Source organism: Schistocerca piceifrons, chromosome 1 (assembly GCF_021461385.2).
Source record: "Schistocerca piceifrons isolate TAMUIC-IGC-003096 chromosome 1, iqSchPice1.1, whole genome shotgun sequence".
NCBI classification, from domain to species: Eukaryota; Metazoa; Arthropoda; class Insecta; order Orthoptera; family Acrididae; genus Schistocerca; species Schistocerca piceifrons.
Genome location: NC_060138.1, coordinates 635,784,935 through 635,810,734, shown reverse-complemented (window position 1 = coordinate 635,810,734; position 25,800 = coordinate 635,784,935). Strand labels below are relative to the sequence as shown.

The following is a 25,800-nucleotide window of genomic DNA, read 5'->3' as shown; positions in this document are numbered from 1 at the left end:
AGATGACAGAGTACACCTGCGGCCAAGTCGAATGGCAACCTTGTGGACAGTTGAGTGCCACAATTCCACCACGGACACCATTTCCCTCTGGGTAGTGTGGCTGGTTCGTCACCACAGTTTCAACACTTGCATGGAATACACACAGCATGTTAACAAGTTGTGGGATGGGGAAAGTATTTTTCAATCTTTGAGGACAACCTGAGGATGACTGCTGGGTGCCACATCGAAATGCAATCAGTCTACATTCAATTCAGTAAAACACACCCACACGCATGCAGAGAGAGGGAGAGGGAGAGGGAGAGGGAGAGGGAGAGGGAGAGGGAGAGGGAGAGGGAGAGGGAGAGGGAGAGGGAGAGGGAGAGGGAGAGGGATATAGTCAGCCCTTATTCCATTGTGCTTCAGACATCATCATACTGTCAAAGTCTAGTTGTGTTGCTACAAACTAGTCCATTTTCTGAATCAAATTATACCATGTGACTGTACAATCGTGCATGGTTGACAGAATAGTATCTTCATCATGGATGGCATTGAGTACGCCTTTATGAATCCATAAATTCCATATTCGCGAGACAGGCATACAATCCTGACGGATGCAAGCAGCAGAATCCCATGATAAACCACAATCTTGATGGCGCACAATCCTACCCTGTTAAATTGTGAACCATGCTGTCAGATCTTTTTCATTATTACATGAGGCGTGACATAATTTTCTCACAACCAACAACAAAACACGATGAGTAATCTTTCATTATATCCAGAGTAGAGATGGCATTACTCTCAGCTACTCTGTGTGACTGCACTGAAGCGGTAATCATTTTAATATTCAAGCTTGAAGTTCACTTAATGCCAATTTGATGTCTGTTGCATGCTGCCTTCATTGTGATGTTGTTTTAATGGACAGCAGCATAATTATTATTTGCAGGTCAGAAATGTGAAACATGACAGAAGGGAATTTGAACAACCACACAGATAGTTGTTAAATTTAGCAGACAAATAATATCTTTGTTAGGACATTTGGAAAAGGCAGGAGATGACAGGATTCTCAAGAAGATAACAAAAGGAAAATTGTGTGCCAGCACATAAAAAAGGTGCAGACAGTGGAGAAAAATAGATGACAGTGATGCATGGAAGCCAATTGATGAGGAAGTGTAGGTACATTATTGCTCGTAATGCCTAAGGAAAAGGAGGAGACCAATAATTTGAGATGTCTACAGACTGTTCTGTTATGGCACTTACTTAAAATTGCTCACTAGACCATTAATGATACTCTTACAGGCTTATAAAAGCCAATTTTCATTAATTTCCTAATAATGCTGAATTTGTTATTCAACTTTTGACATATCCATTGTGATTATTTAGTAGTGCATATGTACGCAGAAAAAATCATATTTATATAAATCTAAATTGAACTGATAACAACACAAGAGGTAAATATTGACAGATCTTTCAAGGGAATTTTATTTCTTGGAAATAAATGGACAATAAAGACTTCATCTTTAAAAAATTAACATTTCTTGTATTTATGGAAGTTTATAACATCAATGTGATGCCTCATGAATGTGTAATGAATTTGATTACACTGATGAAATTTCTTTTCAAGTCCTTTTTATAGTGAATACTTTCTGTTAATATATGTATTACATCTCAAGAACAGTAAAAATATCCAACAGCTCTGTACAGTTTTCTTCTTTAAAATTTGGAATGTAATACAGTCATCATCAAGCAACTGAGACATGTTAGACTTTATTCTTTGTTAAGAATTCACCATAATTAATCTGCAAAAATGTTCCAACTCTCTTGCGTGGCATTAAAGAAAAAAAGAAAAGAAAAAAAAAGAAAAGAGAGAGAGAGAGAGTGTTGGTGTCAAAGTCTCACAGATGACAAAGTCTGAATCTTCTATATCAGTTTTTAACCGCACAATATAAAGGAACTATGAGCACACAGCAGTCTTTGTTCCAGATCTGACTACAGCAGACCACACACAAAATGTATTTATCACAACCTGAACTTCCCACTCACAATTTCGTTATAAAGTTCTTGAGTAAGAGGAACAAATTCTTTTCCATCATGAAAATACAAATCATCTTTAATTAAAGCAGGATCAAAACCTTCTTTCTGGATTGCAGTTTTCTTTATTTTGAAAGTCCCTGTTAGTTCCAGACTTTTCACAACTCGTAAAAACATAGGACAGGCATAATGTGGAAGATTTGTAGCGAGACCTTCTGCTAACTTCTTTAGATCTATTTTCCGATCTGGATCTTCAAGAGCTGCCATTCCTGCCCTGCCTTCTGCACCAGGTACCTACAAAAAAAGATCAATCCAGCTGTACTTGAATTGTTCTTAAGCAAGAGTGACTGTCATATAGATCTGACACTTAATAAATCATGATGTGGCATGTCCTACCTCAACACCATATACTGTGATGTTATGGTAGCCAGTTAAGTTGCTGATAATAGTTTCCACTTCAGCAGTTGCTACATTTTCCCCTTTCCACCTAATAAATATTAAAGGTACATGCATTACAATAAAATACTAATAAATATAAGGAGGCATTATTTAGAGAATTCCAGTTTTAACCTTGACTCTTCTGCTTCAGTAAACAATGGACACTTTTTTTCCTAGTACAAAAGGTACTTCAGTCATATGATGAGTCCTAATTTATACACATAATGGCCATTTAACTCAATATAGAGGTAAGAATGAAGTCTCTTATAAAATAATTATGGAAAATAAATACAGCAAAAATCATAATCATACACTGTAGGAAGTATTAGGAAAAAATGTTACGTCTAAAGTTTCCACAACTGTGGTTCATCCTGATGGAGTATAACCTCTATGTACCACCCAGGGTCTCCAAACTGTAGTGCTTCCAGCAAAATGCAAAATATGTAGGACAGCACACAGCAAATCTTTAAAGAAGAGAGCACATTATGACTGCAGTAAAACTGTACTAAGAAAAAGATCGAATATACTGAGTGAGTCAAGTATTGTATGCAAGATATTCAAAGTGCAACTTAATTGACATATCATGAAGAAATGTGTGATTCAGTATCAGCAATGAACTTAGACAACAAATTTTTTCTTATGAATGTTACGGAAATGGACACCTTAAAAATTATTGTGACTCGTAAAACAATTACGTGCAGAAATTAGTCCTGTGCAAGTCTATTCCTGACTACTCCAATTGTCATCCATTTGAACCTGCTTACAGCCTCGGTCTCCGTCTACAATTGTTACACCCCCCCCCCCCCCCTTTCCCTTTCCTTTCATTACCAAATTGATGATTCTGTGGTGTCTCAGGATGTGGCCTATCAATTGACACCTTCTTTTCTTCAAGTTGTCATAAATTTCTTTTTTTCCTAGTTTGATTCAATACCTCCTGATTTGTTATTCAATCTATCCAGGTAGTCTCCAGCAGTCTTCTGTAGCAACAGTGATTATTTTCTTCTTTACTGATCTGCCTGATGCCCAAATTTCACTTCTATTCAAGGTTGCACCACTAGCCAAATACCTTCCGAAAAAAATTCTAATATATATATTGATATTAGATGTTAATAAATACCTCTTTCTCAGAAATGCTTTTCTTGTTAATGTCAATCTGCATTTTATATCCTGTCTACTTTGCCATCATCAGTTATTTTTCTGTCCAAATAGCAAATCTTGTCTACTACTTTTAGTTTGTTGTTTCCTGATCTAATTCCTTCAGCATTGCCTGATTAATTCAATTACACTCTATTACTCTTGTTTCTCTTTCATGCACATTAAATTTAAAACCTGTTTTCAAGACACTATTCATTCTGTTTGACTGCTCTTATTAGTCCTTTGCTGTCTCTGATAGAATTACATTGCCACTGGCAAACACCAAAGTTTTGATTTCTTCTCCATGATCTTCAATAACTGTTCCAAACATCTCCTTGGTTTCCTTTATTACCTGCTTAATATAGAGATTGAATAACACTTGGGAAAGGCTACAACCCTGTTTCACTTCCATTTCAACTGCGACTTCCCTATCATGTCCTTTAAATCTTATAATTTTTGTAAAAGTTGTAAATAAATTTTGCTCCTTGTTTTTTATTCCTGCTTCCTTCAGAATTTCAAAGCACATAGTCTGCTCAACATTGTGAAAAGCTTTCTCTACATCTAAAAATGCTATAAATGTAGCCTGCCTTTCTTCAGCCTACCTTCTAGGATCCAAACTGATCTTCCCAAGGTCAGCTTATACCAATGTTTCCATTATTCTGTAAATTAGTGCCAGTATTTTACAACAACGACTTATTAAACTGATGGTTTGGTAGGATTTGCACTGGTCAGCATTTGTCTTTTTTGCAACTGGAATTACTACAGTCTTCCTGAAGTCTGGGGGTATTTCACCTGCCTCATCTAGCTTTCACACTAGTAGGAATAATTTACTTATGGTTGGCTCTCCCAGCAATCTTAATATTTCTGATGGAATGTCATCTATTCTAGGAGCATTGTTACTATTAACATCTTTCAATGCTCTGTCAAATTCTTGTTGCAAATCATATCTTCCATCGCATCTTCATCTAATTCCTCTTCCCTCTCTATGACACTGTCCTCAAGTTTGTTTCCTTTATATAGACCCTCAATGTATTCCTTCCATCTTCAGATTTCCCCTCTTTGCTCAGTATTGGCTTGCCACGTGAGCCCTTGATATTCATACATTTGCTTCTCTTTTCTCCTAAGGTCTCTCTAATTTTCCGATAGGTGGCAACTATCTTTCCCCAAGTTATGAATACTTCTGTGGACTTTCACCTGTCCTCTGGCCATTTCTGCTTAACCATTTTGTACTTTGTCAGTCTCATTTTTTAGGCATTGGTATTCCTTTTTGCCTGTTTGATTTGCTGCACTTTACATTTTTTCCTTTCATTGATTAAATTCAGTATTTCCTGTGTTATCCAAGAATTCCTAATAGGCCATGCCATTTTACCTAAATGATCCTCTGCTACCTTCCCTATTTCATCTCCCAAAGCTACCCATCCACCTTCTATTGTATTCCTTTCCTCCATTTCAGTCCAACATTGCCTGATGCTCCCTTTCAGACTCATAATAACCTCCCATTCCTTTAATTTATCCAGGTCCCATCTCCTTAATTACCTATTTGTTTGCAATTTCTTCAGTTTAAATATGCAGTTAATATCTGGCAAATTATGGCCAGAGTCCACAGGTACCCCTGGAAATGTCTTACATTTCAAATCTGGTTTCAAAATCTCTGTCTTAGGATTATATAGTCAATCTGAAACTTTCTGGTACCCCAATGCATCTTCAGTTTTCTTTCATTATTTTTAAACTAAGAGTTTGAAATGATTAAATTATTCTTTTAGCAAAATTCTACCTGGCAGCTTCCTCTGTCATTCCTTTCCCCCAGTCCATGTTCTTCTGCTATTCTTCTTTCTCTTCCATTTCTGCTACCAAATTCCAGTCACCAATCACAAGTAAATTTTCATTTTGATTAACTATCTGAATAATTTCCTTTATCTCATCATACATTCTTTAAATCTCTTCTTCACCCACAGAACCAGTTAGGATGTTGTTGTTGTTGTGGTCTTCAGTCCTGAGACTGGTTTGATGCAGCTCTCCATGCTACTCTATCCTGTGCAAGCTTCTTCATCTCCCAGTACCTACTGCAACCTACATCCTTCTGAATCTGCTTAGTGTATTCATCTCTTGGTCTCCCCCTACGATTTTTACCCTCCACGCTGCCCTCCAATGCTAAATTTGTGATCCCTTGATGCCTCAAAACATGTCCTACCAACCGATCCCTTCTTCTAGTCAAGTTCTGCCACAAACTTCTCTTCTCCCCAATCCTATTCAATACCTCCTCATTAGTTATGTGATCTACCCACCTTATCTTCAGCATTCTTCTGTAGCACCACATTTCGAAAGCTTCTATTCTCTTCTTGTCCATACTAGTTATCGTCCACGTTTCACTTCCATACATGGCTACACTCCATACAAATACTTTCAGAAACGACTTCCTGACACTTAAATCTATACTCGATGTTAACAAATTTCTCTTCTTCAGAAACGATTTCCTTGCCATTGCCAGTCTACATTTTATATCCTCTCTACTTCGACCATCATCAGTTATTTTACTCCCTACATAGCAAAACTCCTTTACTACTTTAAGCGTCTCATTTCCTAATCTAATTCCCTCAGCATCACCCGATTTAATTTGACTACATTCCATTACCCTCGTTTTGATTTTGTTGATGTTCATCTTATATCCTCCTTTCAAGACACTGTCCATTCCATTCAACTGCTCTTCCAAGTCCTTTGCTGTCTCTGACAGAATTACAATGTCATCGGCGAACCTCAAAGTTTTTACTTCTTCTCCATGAATTTTAATACCTACTCCGAATTTTTCTTTTGTTTCCTTTACTGCTTGCTCAATATACAGATTGAATAACATCGGGGAGAGGCTACAACCCTGTCTCACTCCTTTCCCAACCACTGCTTCCCTTTCATGCCCCTCGACTCTTATAACTGCCATCTGGTTTCTGTACAAATTGTAAATAGCCTTTCGCTCCCTGTATTTTACCCCTGCCACCTTTAGAATGTGAAAGAGAGTATTCTAGTCAACATTGTCAAAAGCTTTCTCTAAGTCTACAAATGCTAGAAACGTAGGTTTGCCTTTTCTTAATCTTTCTTCTAAGATAGGTCGTAAGGTTAGTATTGCCTCACGTGTTCCAACATTTCTACGGAATCCAAACTGATCTTCCCCGAGGTCCACTTCTACCAGTTTTTCCATTCGTCTGTAAAGAATTCGTGTTAGTATTTTGCAGCTGTGACTTATTAAACTGATAGTTCGGTAATTTTCACATCTGTCAACACCTGCTTTCTTTGGGATTGGAATTATTATATTCTTCTTGAAGTCTGAGGGTATTTCACCTGTCTCATACATCTTGCTCACCAGATGGTAGAGTTTTGTCAGGACTGGCTCTCCCAAGGCCGTCAGTAGTTCTAATGGAATGTTGTCTGCTCCCGGGGCCTTGTTTCGACTCAGGTCTTTCAGTGCTCTGTCAAACTCTTCACGCAGTATCGTATCTCCCATTTCATCTTCATCTACATCCTATTCCATTTCCATAATATTGTCCTCAAGCACATCGCCCTTGTATAAACCCTCTATATACTCCTTCCACCTTTCTGCCTTCCCTTCTTTGCTTAGAACTGGGTTGCCATCTGAGCTCTTGATATTCATACAAGTGGTTCTCTTCTCTCCAAAGGTCTCTTTAATTTTCCTGTAGGCAGTATCTATCCTACCCCTAGTGAGACAAGCCTCTACATCCTTACATTTGTCCTCTAGCCATCCCTGCTTAGCCATTTTGCACTTCCTGTCGTTCTCATTTTTGAGACGTTTGTATTCCTTTTTGCTTGCCTCATTTACTGCATTTTTATATTTTCTCCTTTCATCAATTAAATTCAATATTTCTTCTGTTACCCAAGGATTTCTATTAGCCCTCGTCTTTTTACCTACTTGATCGTCTGCTGCTTTCACTACTTCATCCCTCAGAGCTACCCATTCTTCTTCTACTGTATTTCTTTCCCCCATTCCTGTTAATTGTTCCCTTATGCTCTCCCCGAAACTCTCTACAACCTCTCATTCTTTCAGTTTATACAGGTCCCATCTCCTTAAATTCCCACCTTTTTGCAGTTTCTTCAGTTTCAATCTGCAGTTCATAACCAAGGGATTGTGGTCAGAATCCATATCTGCCCCTGGAAATGTCTTACAATTTAAAACCTGGTTCCTAAATCTCTGTCTTACCATTATATAATCTATCTAATACCTTTTAGTATCTCCGGGATTCTTCCAGGTATACAATCTTCTTTTTATGATTCATGAACCAAGTGTTAGCTATGATTAAGTTATGCTCTGTGCAAAATTCTACAAGGCGGCTTCCTCTTTCATTTCTTCCCCCCAATCCATATTCACCTACTATGTTTCCTTCACTCCCTTTTCCTACTGACGAATTCCAGTCACCCATGACTATTAAATTTTCGTCTCCCTTCACTACCTGAATAATTTCTTTTATCTCGTCATACATTTAATCAATTTCTTCATCATCTGCAGAGCTAGTTGGCATATAAACTTGTACTACTGTAGTAGGCATGGGCTTTGTGTCTGTCTTCGCCACAATAATGCGTTCACTATGCTGTTTGCAGTAGCTAACCCGCACTCCTATTTTTTTATTCATTATTAAACCTACTCCTGCATTACCTCTATTTGATTTTGTATTTATAACCCTGTAATCACCTGACCAAAAGTCTTGTTCCTCCTGCCACCGAACTTCACTAATTCCCACTATATCTAACTTTAACCTATCCATTTCCCTTTTTAAGTTTTCTAACCTACCTGCCCGATTAAGGGATCTGACATCCCACGCTCCGATCCATAGAACGCCAGTTTTCTTTCTCCTGATAACGACGTCCTCTTGAGTAGTCCCCGCCCGGAGATCCGAATGGGGGACTATTTTACCTCCGGAATATTTTACCCAAGAGGACGCCATCATCATTTAATCATACAGTAAAGCTGCATGTCCTCGGGAAATATAGGATATAAACTTGTAATACTGTTATGGGTGTTGGCTTCTTGTCTGTCTTAATGATGCATTCACTTTACTGCTCATAGTAGCTTGCCTGCATGCCTGTTTTCTTATTCATCATTAAGCCTACTGCTACGTTATGCATGATAACCCTGTACTGACCTGACCAGAAGTCCTATTCTTTCTGCCACCACACTTCACTTATTTCCACTATATCTAACTTCAACCCATCCATTTCCCTTTTTAAATTCTCTAACCTACCTACCAGATTGAGGGATCTAGCATTCCACACACACAGACTAGCAGAATGTGTCTTGTTTTTCCTGATAATGAAATCCTCCTTAGTAGTCCACTCCTGTAGATCAATATGGGGGCTATTTCACCTCTGAAATATTTTACCCAAGAGAATGTCATCATCATTTGCAAGTATACTGTTTTCTCCTTCAAATATGAGGCCATGTTGGGAATGTTCCCTTGTCAGTGCTTACTGAGTTGCTTGAAAAAATAATTATTAATCAAGTGGAATCTTTCTCCTGCCAATTTAGCTTGATAAACAACTCACTGTGTGGATTTATAAAATGAAGAAACACAACAGTAGTAGCAATTTTTTCTGTGAAGTCCTGAAATGACTGGACAATGGTGTGCCATCCAAATTGACAGTCTGGACTTCCTGGTCTAGGGTCACATTTGGGTTGATTTCCTCGATTGTGCACTTTGCCAGACTGCTTTCTCTCTGGGCAGGATAGACACTAGTGTCTCTCAGGCCATCCTTTGGCAGTGGAACAGAATGAGAAGCAGTTGTTCCAGTCTGCAATGTGTTGTGCCAGAAATCTATAGAGCCTGTAGTGATAATGGTCAGTGTGTGGTGTGGCAAAGGTGTTGTGGACATTGCCTACCTAGTGGGTGGGTGGTGCCTATTTCCCTGTGGCCAGAGAATGGTGTCTATTTCCCTGTGGCCAGAGAAGATGACAACCAGTCAGCTGTGTGGACCAGTGGAGATCTATTATTTGTGTACTCTATTAAAGAGTAATAGGAGTGTGCTTTGCTTGTCTATAGAGATTATGGAAGGCTGATTTTATGTTCATGTTTGTTGTCTGTAGACTAAGTAGTCTGGTGCAGTACTGTTGTCTGTGGCAGTAGTGAGTAGCTGGTGGAGGCTCTTGGTAGTAGAGGTAGCTTGTATTGTGATGTTACTTGTTTATTATACTGTGTTTCTATGGTTGTCTGATTTTAACATGCTAAGGGCTTAAACTGTAAGATTGTGATTTCTGTTCTGTTATGCTTGGCTCATGCCCACTTGTGTGTCACAGGGACTGACTCAGGTTTGAGCTGTACATATCAAACTTGCTTAGGATAAATTTCTTACTTGTTATTTACTGTTTTGTGACACCCATTTTTATGTAAGAACTATTTCTGGGTAAAACACTGTTGATTTCTTTTTAACTATCAATCATTTCTATTGACGTCATTGTATTTGTGTACTAATATGAAGGTCGTTAAATAAACGCTGTTGTAAAATAAGCTCATACTTGAAAAACTACTAGACCAAACTCCATTGCATCCAAATTCTATTCCGCTGTGGGGAAAAAAGTTATTTGGACTTTACCAGTTTCATCTAAGGCCTCTGTGAATTCAGTACCCTTTTAAAAAATAAAGTGCTAAAGAAGGAGCAGCTGCATTTTTTGAAATTCTTCTCAGAAACAGAAGACCATTTGTCAATTCATATAATAAAAATGAAGGATAGATCCTAATAGCAAAATCGCCATACAAGTTTTTCATTGGTAATGTCCCATTCTTGGGCTATTTTTGTTTCTTGTGCATATTATCAATCTAATGCATTCACTACACACAAAATGTGCTCATGATACAGATGTATCAGAAAGCTAGTTGGTACTGTACGTGAACAGTTAGCAAAGAAAAACAACAAAGAGAAATTGATACACTCACAGAAAAGTACAAATAAAATTACTTTAAATAAGAATAAGGCAGTTGTTACACAACTGATACTCACCAAGAAAATAAGACTACAAGTCAAAGGTTAATGAATATAATTAATTTTTTCTCTAATCCTCTTATCAGTGTTGATATCAGAATGATTGAAAGAGTAAAAAATTATAAGAGCACTACAATTCCATAACAATTTTTACATATAATTACCTGAAGGTGTCGCCAATTCTGTCTTTAAAATAAAGGTACCCATACTCATCCATTACCATAACATCTCCTGCAAGAAGAATTAAAAAAAATTAATGTATATGTTTTAGAAAATTAAATAGCAATAAAACGAACTACATACTGTTCAAATGGAGCATTCTCTCAAACTACTTTAAATATGATAATGGAAAGAATGTAAATAATGGGAGGAATCAAGTAAGAACTTGACCAATGGTTGAGATGTGGAGACATCAATTGGCAGACAAACAAGACTGAGAATGTTTCCAGCTTTTGGACAAATCAATCTTCAGAGCTACAGAATACACATACATAAACACAAAAACACCAGGGTCGTGGGGCTGGGATGGAGGTGGGTAGGGGGCTGGTGCTACCAGAGGTTGAGGCCAGGAATGTTGTGCACATAGTTGGTACGAGGTGGTGGCTTGAGTGTATGATCCAGTTACAACTATCACTTGACAGTTGTTTGAAAATTAATGGCATAATGCACTAAACTTTTAGTCTCACTACAATTCTTTTGAGATCTGAGGCATCTTAAGAAGATACATGGACAAATACATTTAGATGCAGTGAGTTGAATGAAAGACTGCATCTTCTGGTGATATCTGTAATGCAACACAGGAATACAGCAAGCCCTGTAGCTAGTGTGACTTGCAGTGCCACTGGCTGGTGGGCTGCCCATGTATTGCACCTTCTGCAGAGATGTGGATGACATGTGGCACACCATGTGCAGTTGATATACAGGGTGTCCATAATCAAAGTTACAGTTTCAGAATTCTGTAGAAAGAGAACCACTGCTCAGAATGATGTCAAATTTAAACCACATATTATTGACGCAGGTGTAAACATGCTGGGAAGGGGGGGGGGGGGGGGGGGGGATAAAAATTTGACTAATAGATGACACTGTAAGCATGAAGCGTCAGACTATGCACACCAACAGACATGCGGCACCAAGACGCCCAACATGACTGTCTCCATGACAGATTGTGCACTGCTGGTAAGGCCCTGTTACAAAAAGGGTGACTGAGTGCTAGGAGCCTCGCATACGTTCTGGAAACTCAATGGTATGAAAAAAGGCATTGGTCCAATTCTGATAAGGGTCTGGAGGAAATGGTTACAAAATTCAAAAAGACAGGTTCTTTTGAAGTGCATTGTGCTAAAGGAAGGAAAGCAGTTGAGCCGATGTCTGCGGAAGATGCGGCCACAGCATTACAGGAGGGGTCAACTGGGGTGTGCAAAAATGTAGTGCATGAGAACACTGGAACTGCCTGTGAGCCTAATCCTAAAATCCTATGAATCATCCTGCATCGTATCCATACAAAATCAGGAGTTGCTTACTGCTGACCTACAAGCAAGACAAATATTCACTCTGTAATTTCTTGCTCACATATTGTGTTTTGTCTGTGGTCACACAAAACCCTTTTCCATCTCCGAGGACATGTCAATATGCAGAATTGCAAAATATGGACAACAGAAAATCTGCACGCACATCAATTGGTACCGCTTCATTCTGCAGAGGTGACTGTGTGGTGTGGGTTGATAGCACTGTTTATCATAGGAACATGTTTTTTTCAAAGAGATGAGTCCTGTTACCTGTACTGTCACTGGTAAACACTATGAAAGTCTGAAACTTCCTGGCAGATTAAAACTGTGTGCCTGACCGAGACTCGAACTCGGGACCTTTGCCTTTCGCGGGCAAGTGCTCTACCAACTGAGCTACCCAAGCACGACTCACGCCCCGTCCTCACAGCTTTACTTCTGCCAGTATCTTGTCTCCTACCTTCCAAACTTTACAGAAGCTCTCCTGCAAATCCTGCAGAACTAACACTCCTGAAAGAAAGGATATAGCGGAGACATGGCTTAGCCACAGCCTTGGGGATGTTTCCATAATGTAATTTTCACTCTGCAGTAGAGTGTGCGCTGATGTGAAACTTCCTAGCAGATTAAAACTGTGTGCCAGACCAAGACTCGAACTCGGGACCTTAGTTCTGCAGGGTTTGCAGGAGAGCTTCTGTAAAGTTTGGAAGGTAGGAGACGAGATACTGGCAGAAGTAAAGCTGTGAGGACAGGGCGTGAGTTGTGCTTTGGTAGCTCAGTTGGTAGAGCACTTGCCCGCGAAAGGCAAAGGTCCCGAGTTCGAATCTCGGTCCGGCACACAGTTTTAATATGCCAGGAAGTTTCATATCAGCGCACACTCCACTGCAGAGTGAAAATCTCATTCTGGAACTATGAAAGTCTCTTGGCACCAATGTCATTTCAACCCTTCAACAGCACGGATATGATCCATATGCAAGACGCCACTCTTCTGCACATTACACAGCCTGTGAAGTGGCTACTGCAGAGAATTTCAAAAATGCTAAATTGTTAAACAACATTTTCCTGCAGCCTGGCCATCCAGATCACCTGACTTTAATCTGTGTGGCTTCTGGCTACGGTGTTTACCTGGTAGATATCGTGTTCACAGCTCAGTTATGAATGTAACTGAATTGATGGCACACATTGCGCAATGCATTCTGAACATGACCCTTGAGACATTCTAATCCACTGTGGTACATACTGTTTCTCAGTTTCAACTTGTGGCAGAAAACAGTGAGCAGAGTACTGAACATGTTTTCTACCAATCTCACTACAGTTAGAAATCAATGTCATGTCGTGTTTTTGCAGCTTTTGGCCCCAGGAAAACTAAAAAAAACTGGTGTATTTTTGGTTTTAATGTGATTCTTGGCTTCGTGGGCAATTACAAACTGATTTTTACCGTCTGATGTGGTACGACTTGCTGTGGTGAATGCGCTTACCTAACCAACAGTTCCACAGCTGTTGGCTCTAGAACTTGCACAGTCAGGTACATTGAACAGTACGAATGGTGTAATTCGCAACTCAAACCATAGTCATTGTATTGTGATTCACCTGTCAGTAGTCAACCCCATTCATGTTAAGATGCTTATAGTGCCAACTATTGGTAAAATTTTTGTCAATTTTTTTTTGTTCCATGGCACTTCCCCCTGCATCAATAGATACTGTCCATATCATCAATACTGAAAGGAGGATTACTCATTATGTTGTGAGAACTATTCCCCATGTATGCAATTCAGAAGCTTGTGCTGGCGTGAAGGATGTACCTTCTGCCCAGCATTTTATGTGGGCATTACCATCATTCAGATGTCCATCCATATGGATGGCCACTGACAAACTGCAACCATGAGTGAGCAAACACACACACACACACACACACACACACACACACACTCTCTCTCTCTCTCTCTCTCTCTCTCTCTCTCCCTCTCTCTCTCTCTCTTTGACTCAAGGATGTAAATTCAGCTTAACTCTAATGCTCATATCAAGCAGGTTTTAATTTTGCAAGTACATAAACAACAATTAGTGTTCTGTGCATAGTTGCATACATGCTTAGTTTGAAGTATTAGGTAAAAACAACAGCTAAATAGTGTAAGAGGAGGAGTGCCTCCACTGTGCATTTCAAAGTATATAGCTACATGGCTGTTATCCTCTTAATAAACATATACACTACCTGACAAAAAAAGTGAAGCACCCAGGGGACATCAATGCAACTTTGTGCACATGCATACCATAAGTGAGCATTTCAATGATTAAAGTTGCAATTCTCTGTCACTGGTAGAATGGTCATCAGAGTGCATTAATGTTGTCATCAGGCCTGGCAGGGTACATAAGGGATGTAAATACTGTCAAATGCTGAGCAGTCGCTATGAAGGACATGGAGATGCTGTGCACGCAAGGGAACGTGCTATCGGCACCTGGCAGGGTTTGAAATCAACTTCACTGTGGGTCTCCATTTGGCTACTTTGTCAAGTTATGCAATATTGAGATCTGTATGGCATTCTGATGTGACAATTGCCTGGTGTTGGATTATATGGGAACATGAGGGCAGGCATACTTGTTATCAAGATTCTGGTCAACCATATATCAGATCCCTACAAGAGAGGATCACCATGTTGTGCACCAAGCATCTCATAACCCCTTCACATCTGCACCTGCCATTTACAAATAAGTAATTGTCTCCCTCCAACATGCTGTATGATCCTGTGCACCACTGGACAGGGATTAGGAGCAGACCAAGTCCCACACACACAAGCTGCTGATAACACCATAACGCAAACATCTGTGTCTGGAGTGTTGCCACAATCAGGAAGCATGGACTCCTGATGAATGGCATTGCATTATGTTGAGCAATGAATTGCAGTCCTGCACTATCGCCCATGACCACCCTCATCAGTGAATACGATGGCGACCTGGTGAGAAGTTCCATTCTTCCAATGTTTTGGAGAGGCAGTGTTGTGTTACTCCTAGTGCCGCAAGGCAGAGAGCCATCTGGTATGATTTCAGGTCATGGCTGGTACTGATTCTGGGAACTCTGTGTGTCACAGACATCGTGCATCCTCACATTTTGCCTCTCATGTGACAGTATTGTGGGACCATTTTCTCAACAGTCATTACTTATCCACACAAGGCACATGTCTCTATATACTGTTTCAGACACTGAGGAGCTCCAATGACCAGCAAGATCCATATATCTATCCCTGATGGAACATGTGGGACCGGCTCAGATGTCAACTCTAACCCAGTGCCAGTATCCAGGGCATCAAGAACCAGTAACAAGAATTGTGGGCCAGCTTGCCTCAGAACAGCTTTGTGACACCCTTCAATTTTATAATAATTAAAATAACTTCAGATACTGTTTTGATCCATGATGTGTCACTTTCTTTCTTTCTCTCTTTCTGGATGTTCCACATTTTTTTGTCAAGCAGTGTATATACATAAAATAATCTAGAAGTAATCCCATAATTGTCAGTCTGAGTAGATTAGCACTGCTCATAATTTGCTGTAAATATAATTCTACAAGGATAGTGTCTGTGGGTTTGCAATATGTGACTTGACTTTCCCATATCCTTGAAGGCTTCCCTCCATGGTGGAGCACAGTGGGTGAATGAACAAATAACAATGAAGACAAAATGCCTCAGGCTTTATTCACATACCAGAGAAGAATGCTCTATCTCCTTTCTTGAACACATCATGAAGTATTTTCTTTCTTGACTCTTCTTTATCAACATAGCCGTAAAACTGGCGTGTCTCATCACCGGTTATTATTTTGCCAACCACTATTCCTGGTTCTCCTGTGAAAGAAAACTTTACGATTACATTTATTAATTCATGTTAATTTATTTGCTAACTATACTGGTCTTTTCCATTTTTAGTAGTGCACCCATGGTCTAGGGGTAGCTTATTTGATTAGTAATCAAAACATCCTCGGTCCCAGGTTCAAAACCTGCCATTGCTTGAATTTGGATTAATAATCAGCAGAGGAGTGGACAGAGGTTCAGGGCATTCTCTTGTCCTTGCGATGGAAAAGGTGGAAGAATTGGTAACGATCAATGGCATGAAGATGCAGAAGGCAGTGGAAACCACTGTGTTAAAGAGACATAACATGTATCCATAGAACATGTGGCCTGTAATTGAAAAATGTCATGATGACCTCTCCATTGGCAAAAGGTTTTGGAATAGTCCCCATTCAGATATAATAATAATAATAATCCCTCAGAATGGACTGCCAAGGGGAGGTGACCATGAGAAAAACACTGAATAACCACGAAAAGGATAGCATTCCACGAGTCAGGTGTGGTATATTGAAAGATTTAACATGACAGGGAAGCTAGAAAATCTGAAAAAGGAAATGCAAAGGCTCAATCTAGACATAATAGGGATCAGTGAAGTGAAATGGAAAGAAGACAAGGAATTCTAGTCAGATGAGTATAGCGTAATATCAATGTAGACAGAAAATACTATAACAGAAGTAGGAGTCATTATGAATAGCAAGGTAGGGCAGAGAGTGTGTTGCTGTGAACAGTGCAGTGATAGGGTTGTTCTTATCAGAATCCTCAGCAAACCAGCACCGAAAATGATATTTCAGGTATACACGCCGATGTCGCAAACTGTAGATGAAGAGGTAGGAAAGTGTATGAGGATATTGAAAGGGTAATATATTACATAAAAGGAGATGAAAATCTAATTGTATGGGCGACGGGAATGTAGTTGTTCATGGTATTTGTCAACCAGGAAGAAGTGTGACAATTTAAAATGGTGCAAGATGTTCAAAATTTTGAAAAAATAGGGATATGCTATAGGGAGAGACAGGTAATATACAATACGTACAAGGGGAAAGAAGGAATAACAACAGTGGATGACCAAGAACAAAGTGCATCGACTAAAAAGGGTGTAAAACAGGAATATAGTCTTTCACCCCAACTGTTCAATCTGTACATCGAATAAGTTATGATGGAAATAAAAGAAAAGTTCAGAAGTGGGATTAGAATTCAAGGTGAAAGGATATCAGTGAAATTGAAGAAGAATTACATGATCTGCTGGATGGAATGTACAGTATAATGAGTAAAGAACGTGGATTGAGAGTAAACTGAAGAAATATGAAAGTAATGAGAAGTAGCAGAAATGGCAACAGTAAGAAACTTAATGTCAGGATTGATGGTAACGAAATAGATAAAGTTAAGGAATTCTGCTACATAGGTAGCAAAATAACCAATGACAGACACAGCAAGGAGGGCATCAAAAGCAGACTAGAACTGACAAAAAGAGCATTCCTGGCCAAGAGAAGTCTACTAGAATCAAACATAGACCTTAATTTGAGGAAGAAATTTCTGAGAATGTATGTTTGGAGCACAGCATTATATGGTAGTGATACATGGACTGTGCAAAAACCGGAGCAGAAGAGAATTGAAGAATTTGAGATGTTGTGCTACAGAAAAATGCTGAAAATTACGTAGACTGGTATGGTAAGGAATGAGGAGGTTCTGCACAGGATTGGAGAGGAAAGGAATATGTGTAAACCTGACAGGAAGATGGACATGATGATAGGACATCTGTTGAGACACCAGGGAATGATTTCCATGGTACAAGAGGGCAAAAACTGTAGAGGAAAACAGAAAATAATTGAGTGCATAGGTTGCAAGTGTTACTCAGAGATGAAGAGGTTGGCACATGAGAGGAATTTGGGGCGGGCTGTATCAAACCAGTCAGGAGACTGATGACTCAAAAAAAGGTATGAATATGATGCAATGAGGAGTAATTATGTCTATAATGACAATACTAATTGAACAATATTCCCAATTAAATTTACTTTTTTCTCAGAATGGACTGAATAATGCAGCTATCAGTAACACCAATCACTTAATTTATGACATGTAATGACTGACATACAGAAAGCCTAAATTTGAAAGCAAACTAAAGGAAGGTGTAACAAATAAATCCATGAATAACACAACAGGATGCAACTTAGACAACTGAAACAAAGTCATTTTGACAGTTAAAAAAACTAACAGGGAAGGAGAACACTGTAGCCCTGAAACTCCAACAAAAAAGAAACCTAATGCACCTTGAAAGCCACAAATTTTAAGTCTCGCCAAAAGAATGTTATAGCTGAATGTTTTAAACAGATAAACAATTGAAATAGGTGTACTTTTATCATTTACTTATTTTAACGCATAGTCAGTGGAACAGCAGAAGGCAAGCTAGAAGAAAAGTTCTTCTGGAATACAAACTGAGGCTGAGTCAGAATTTTATATTTGCAGATATGACCAACCACTTACTGTGGTTTGCAAAACTTCTTGACAGGACATTAATAGTGAGATGAGGTAACTGTTCATGAAATCTGGCCATTATTTAGCACTGGCATAACTAGTCTATGTGAGAAAAAACCTTGTTAAAGAGATAATTTTTGTCATTTCCATGGAAGATGATACAGTAACACCTAACTGACTGACTGCCTGTGGCAACTGTCTTTTTAAATTACACTGCAGATTTATTCACTTGTGACCTAACCATACAGTTGTGTCTCTGGAATTGTGTATAAATGGCTCTGAGCACTATGGGACTTAACATCTGAGGTCATCAGTCCCCTAGAACTACTTAAACCTAACTAACCTAAGGACATCACACACATCCATGCCGAGGCAGGATTTGAACCTGCGACCGTAGCAGCAGCACGGTTCCAGACTGAAGTGCCTAGAACCGTTCGACCACTCCAGCCGGCTGGAATTATGTCAGCTGCTGTAGAATCAGGTATTTTTGAAAGAATGTTTTATTGTTTCTGTTATACTTTTAAAACAGCATGACCTTTTTGCACCATTGTACTACACTAAGAGTATTCTTTTATGTGGAACAACCTACAAATCATAAATTTGAGCCAATTTTTGGCTCTCCTGTATCCACATATGCATATTTAAAGGAACTGCAAGGATGAGCTCTAACCATTTGGATGGTATGAGCCTCACATGCCACATGATCCTTATTACATTATTATTTAATTGGATAGATAAAAGAATCTACTCACCAAGTGGCGGGTTGTAACATTATTATGCATTCATTTGCCATTTTTTTAATCAGAAGGTATATATTATCGTTTCTGTGTTGTGTAAGTGTTTCATTTTATACACAATGCTGACAAGTAAAATCCAGACACCAGAAAGTTTATGAAATAACGAAATTTTAGTTACTGGATGCAGCACAGTTTACACTGAGGTGACAGAAGTCATGGGATAACTGTTGCTATCATGTTGGATATTTTTTTTGCCTGGGGACTGATGACCTCAGATGTTAAGTCCTATAGTGCTCAGTGCCATTTGAACCCCCCACCCCCCCTCCTGGTGTAGTGCAGCAACTTGATGTAGCATGGACTCAGAAAGTTGTTGGAAGTCCTGTGCAGGAACATTGAGCCGTGCTGTCTCTATAGCCATCCATAATTGCAAGTGTTGCCAGGTGTTGCCAGTGCAGGATTTGGGGCATCAACTGACCTCTCGATTATGTCCCACAAATGTTTGAAGGAATTCATGCTGGGTGATCTTGGTGACCAAGCCATTTGTTCAAGTTATCCAGACTGTGCTCCAAACCACTGGCAAACAATTGTGCCCCAGTAACATGGCACATTGTCACCCATAAAAATTCCATCATTCTTGAGGAACACAATGTCCGTGAATGGGTGCAAATGGCATCCACCCAGATATCCAGAGGACCCAGTTCATTCCATGTAACCAAAGCTGACACCATTATGGAGCCACCACCAGCATGCACAGTGCCTTGCTGACAACTTGGGTCCATGGCTTCACAGGATCTGCACCACACTCAAACCCTACCATCAGCTCTTGGGCCCAATCAAAGTGGTCACAAACCAAGAAGATTTGCTGCAGGCAATGTCGTGCTGTTAGCAAAGGCACTTGAAATGATTGTCTGCTGCCATAGCCCATTAATGCCAAATTTCACCACACTGTCCTAATGGATACATTCACCATACATCCTGCATTGATTTCTGTGGTTATTTCACACAGTGTTGTTTTTTGTTAGCACTGACAACTCTATGCAAGTGCTGCTGCTCTGTCATTAAGTGAAGGCTGTAGGCTACTGCATTGCACATTGTGAAAGCTAATACCCGAAATTTGGTATTCTCGGCACATTCTGGACACTGTGGGTCTCAGAATACTGACTTCCCTAACAATTTCTGAAATGGAATGTCCCATGCATCTAGTTCCAACTACCATGCCACATTCAAAGTCTGTTAATTTCCATCATGTGGCCATAATCATGTTGGAAACCTTTTCACATGAATCACCTGAGTACAAATGACAGCTCTGCTGATGCTCTGCCCTTTTGTATCTTGTGCACATGATACTGCCACCATTTGAATACGCGCATATCACTGTCCCATAACTTGTCAGCTCTGTGTAGTAGGAAAAATATATGATTACCTTTGTATGTAATTTGGGATTACATAGGGAGTAAAATTTGGTGCACAGTGTCTCTGTCCAGCCAGGAATTGAGTCAAACTGAGTTTCGATAAGAGATTTGGGTATATCATTTGATGCTGCTTCACCTCTATGCCATAGTTCCTCAACCATTGTGGTTGATAGATCTGGAGAACATGCTGGCCAGGGCAACAATCAAAACACCCTATGTATTGTGGTAAGTCAGGATAGAACACACAATGTGTGGTTTTGTGTTATCTTGTTGGGAGGTAACATCATTGATACCTCAAATACAGGGCACATAATCTATCCATAACACATCTGAAATACAGGTGACTCAAAAGAAAGTTTATATTTGAAGAGTTCTCTGCACATGTGCAAAAAATCAGAGGAGAGTGGGGAGTAGGTTCATTGCTTGCTTGGCCCTTAGGAATTCACTTGATATGGAGCGCTTCTTGGGAGCTGACTGCACATTCTGTGTGTGAGAATTTCGTGAATACAGTGATTCGGCGACTGTAGCATGGAGGAAGTTTCACAGTGAGCAGGGACTGCATAGCACAAATGATGCTCCAAGTAATAAAATAGTCTCAGGTTTCAAGCCACAAGCTTTTGGAAGAGATCTCCTCTGCCATTGTCAAGTGGTTGACTGTTAAAGGAACGCCACTACCATGCTTATATAACGATACCACCACTAGTGGTGACACTGGTACCCAGTTCCATATTATATATGGCAATGTTTTGGTGGCCCGACCACTGCGCCTGCTTCAATTCCCTAGTCGTATGATCCCAGGCCATACTTAGCTTATCAATATTTTGATCTCTGTTGCTTCTTTTATTATGTACCCCAGAAGCCATTAGTCCATTTAACAATAGAATTATTCTTGAATGCAATTTGATGCCCATTTTCCAGTGCATGCTCCACTACAGCTGCTTTTTTAGGATAGCATAGGCAGAAACACTTTTCATGTTCTGTGCAGCACTGTTCAATAGTGCAGACAGTCTGACTGACATAAAACTGCCCATACTCTCAATGTATTTTGTATATTCCAGGTGTTCTGTGGTCTACATTGACTTTCACAGGCTTTATTAGTTGCTGAAGCTTTGCTGGGGGCCCAAAGACTTTATCACTTCTATGTTCCTTCAAAGAGCCAGCTAATCTTACCTGTTATTTAGCCATAAAATGGTAAAAATACAATCTTCTTCATTTCTTCTTTGGAGGCCTTCTGCTTTCACAGCTTAGATGAAACTGCTTGCAAAATTTGTCTGTTTTGTAACCGTTTTCCTTGAAAACTTTATTTAAGTGGCTCAGTTCTCTTGGAAGGTTTTCAGCATATAAGACAGTTTCAGCTTGATGTACCAAGGTCCTCAGAATAGACTATTTCTGTGCTCAATGGTGGTAGCTGGTGGTGTGCAGATACCTATCTTTGTGGCTGGGCTTACAGTAAATGCTGTGAGCAAGACACCCTTTGAGTTTACGACCGACAAGGACGTCCAGGGATGGCAAGCAACCACCCTCCTCTACTTTAATCATGAATTTTATGTAGTCGTGGATGTTGTTAATGTGTTTCAGGAACTCTTCCAGCTTTTCATGTCCATGAGACTATATGGTAAATGTATCGTCAAGTAGTGATAGAAACAACCAAGGCTTTGCAGGATCCTTGTCCAAGGCATATCCTCAAAACAAGACATAAAGAGATTGACTACAACTGGAGCTAATGGCCTCCCCATCACAACCCATCTGTCTAGTTGAAATATTCTCCATCATGTAAAAAAATAGAATGACTTCAGAGTACGTTTAAATAAATCCATGATGGTATTGCAAGTGCTGGGAAAGCAAGTCTATAGAGTCTGTGATGGGCACACATGTGAATAGGGAAAGTAACCATAATATCCCCTTCACCAAGGTGTATACATTCAATTTGATCGATGTAGTCTGCTGCATTCTTTATATGGTGCACACAATGTCCATCATGTATTGAGAGGAGGCTGGCCAAATGCTTTGCAAGTTTATAGATTGGCAATCTGGTGGTGCTCAGTAAAGGCCTTAAAAGTGAATCCTTCTTAAGCAGGATTGGCACACTGTAGGTGTGTAGTCTGGGCACCTGAGGGAGGAGGTTTTTAATAACACACTCTTCCAGTGATGACCATTTGAGAAGCTCCAAAGTCTTCCTCACTATCTGGATGTTGGGACCTGAGACAGTTTTTAGTACATATCTTCCTCCAGCATCCATCAGATTTTTCTGTCTTAGTGAGGTCATTCCAGTAGGATGGCATCATTGCCCTTGTCAGCTGGCAGAACAACGGTGAGAGGATCATTTCAGAGAGCTCACAGGCCATTGTGTTCATCTCTGGTTACTTTTGGTTCTGGCCATTTTGATAAAAAAAAAAGAGAGAGAAGAAGAAGAAAGAAATGCAGCTCATTTCTCTTCAAATTTCTTCTGCAGATTCACTAAGAAACTGATGAACTGCTTTTTCAACACCCCTTAATACGTAAGCAAAAGGGATACTGTGTGTTGAAGGAGCAAAGTTTAGTCCCTTTTTCTTAGGTGCTGAGATGGCATGCACATCAAAGTTTCTTGCAGTCACATTGATAACAGTACTTTCTGCAGTTTTTCATTCTCTCCATGTTTTTGTAGTGAAAGCCAAACGAATTTCCCTTTCTGCTTCTCTGTGGCTCTCTGCCTTCATGATGTTAGTTGTGGCACCATTCTGTGTCAGTCCAGTCCTGTCTGAAGCCAAAAGTGACCAAGTCAGTTAATGATGGCAAATCATGGGATCATCATCTCATCTCAGCTGTATAGTAGGAAGGCTAGTGAGCTTAATAAATTGGCCTTTTTAACATGCAGCTTCACCAAGCATTTGATGCTGTACCTCGTCTCCTCCACATAGAAGTTTGGTGCATATGGATGTATTCTGTTGCAGTGACATCCATTGAAACCTGAGAATATTTAATACTCTAGGACCTGGGTACATTGAACCAAAACTGTCTCAGATGCCGAAAACTTAATGAGAGAACTGAGCCACTTGCGTAAAGTTTTTGAGGAAAATGATTAAAACAACAGAAAAACTTTGCAAGAAGTTTCACCCAAGCCAAGAAAGCAGAAGGCCTCCAAAAAAGACATGAAGAAGAGTGTTTGTTTACAGTTTTGTGGCTCAATAGCAGGTTAGATTGGTTGGCTCCTGAAGACACATCAAATTGACACAGTATTTGGGCCCCCAGCAAAGACCTGGGAACTAATGAAGCCTTCGAAATATGCTGTAGGCCTCAGAACACCTGGAATACACAAAATACCGTGTTGGTGTGCACAGTTTTATGTTGGTCAGACTGTCTGCACTATTGAACAGTGCAGCATGCAACATGAAAGATATTTCTGCCTACACTATCCTGAAAAATTAGTTATAGCAAAGCATGCACTGGAAAATTGATACTGAATTGCATTCAATGATACTTCTATTATTAAACAGACCAACAGCTTCAGGGGTATTATAATAAATGAAGCAAAAGAGCTCAAAATATTGGACAACACCCTCAATAAAGATGATGGATTGCAACTGAGTATGGCCTGGGATCTTATGATTAGGGAATTGAAGCAGGTGAAATGATTGTGCCATCTAAACATTGCTATATATAGCATGTGACTGGGTACCAGTGACATCACTGAAGGTGGCATGGTTATATAAGCATGGCATCAGCATTCCTTTGACAGTCTACCACTTGACAATGGCAGAAAGCTTGTGGGCAGGTAACCACATGATGTGGCTTGAAATTTCAGAATATTTTATTAATGGATATTGCCGCATGAGCATGCATTCATACACAATGCTCCAAGTGTTCGCCTTATCCAGAAATGGATCAAAACATTTGAGGAGATTAGTTCAACACTGGACAAATCAAAATCCAGGCAACCAAGGTAATCAAGTTGGGTGAAGCCGTGGAGAGTGTAAACCCATCAGTTCATGATGCTCCTAACCTTTCCATTTGTAAGTGTGCAAGTTTTTTAAATGTGCGCAGATCATCTATGCACCTGATTCTACAAAAATCCCTTAAACTAAATCCCTTAAATTGTGCCCTTCCAAAATCCAATTGCTGCAAGAATTAAAGTCTCAGAACGCCAAGCACAGGCTGCAGTTCACTTATGATTTGACTCAATGTGCTTCACTAACAACATCCTGTTTTCTTACAAAGCTCATTTTTACCTGAAAGGTTACATTAATAAGCAAAATTGTCACTACATGAGTGCAGTGAATCCTAAACATAAGCCTGAGAAACCCTTTCATTTCCCAAAAGTTACTGTATGGGCTCCAATGTTGGCTCGAGGAATAATTGACCCATACTTTTTCGAGGACAAGAGCGGTCATGCAGTTACATTATATGACTGTCTGGTGCCTGAATCACAAAACTATCCTGGTTATAACCAAAGAATATGGTTTCAGCAAGACGGAGCCACAGCACGCTGCATCAATACTGTGACTTCCTGAAATTTTCTCTGGCAAATTGATCTCCAGGAGGGGTGGCATAAATTGACCCCAACAGACTCCAGATTTGAGCCCAATGCATTTTTTCTTATGGGGATATGTCAAATGTGAAGTGTATGTCAATAATCTGACTTCTCTGGAACAGCTGAATGAAAATATCCATAGCGAAGTGGCAGCCATTGGACTATCTATGTCCTTCGCCATCAGACAAAATTTTGGTCATTACTTGAATGAGTGCCATAGGTGCAGTGGATTGCATTTAAATGACATTGTTTTTAAAAAATAAATTCCAAAACTGTACATTTCAATAACAAATAAAGATTTTGTCAATAGACTTCAATATCTTTTTTTATTCTCACACACCAAATATAAACTTTCTTTTGAGTCATCCTGTATAATGCCTGCTGTATTAATCAGAGCTGATCATATTTTGTACCCAATGGCTATCCATAACACCACATTAGGTGCCGGATCCATACGATGATGACAAATGCATGCTGGCTATGTTCATCGTCCTAGTAGCCTCCAAACACAGATAAATCTAATATGATGCTGTACATGGAAGCAGGACTCCTCTGAAAAGGTTTCATGGTGCCATTCCGGTGCCCAGTCTGGTTACTGAGGGCCTCTTTCTGCTATCCCATCAAGTGGAGCTGTAACAATGGTCACAACATTAACGGTCTACGGTGTTCAACCTGCCATCACAATTTCAGTGTGGATACTTCACTTGCTGCAAACAAGCCCATTACTGACCCAAGGAATGTGAAGTGGCTGTACAATTCTGCACAGTTGAGCTAACAATGTTCATCCTC

The 25,800-nt window shown here is 39.7% G+C and overlaps 1 protein-coding gene across 1 annotated transcript in view; it reads right to left on the bottom strand.

The window, feature by feature from the left end:
* Positions 1–1,513: 1,513 nt before the first annotated feature.
* LOC124787747 (long-chain fatty acid transport protein 4-like) overlaps positions 1,514–25,800 on the bottom strand; it is a 348,522-nt gene continuing 324,235 nt past the window's right edge. Inside the window, exons 8-11 of the mRNA XM_047254616.1 lie at positions 15,743–15,880; positions 10,719–10,785; positions 2,404–2,494; positions 1,514–2,301 (exon numbers count right to left, since the gene is read on the bottom strand). Coding sequence (XP_047110572.1) covers positions 1,996–2,301; positions 2,404–2,494; positions 10,719–10,785; positions 15,743–15,880 — 602 coding nt within the window. The 3' untranslated portion in view covers positions 1,514–1,995. The remainder of the gene's footprint in view (positions 2,302–2,403; positions 2,495–10,718; positions 10,786–15,742; positions 15,881–25,800) is intronic.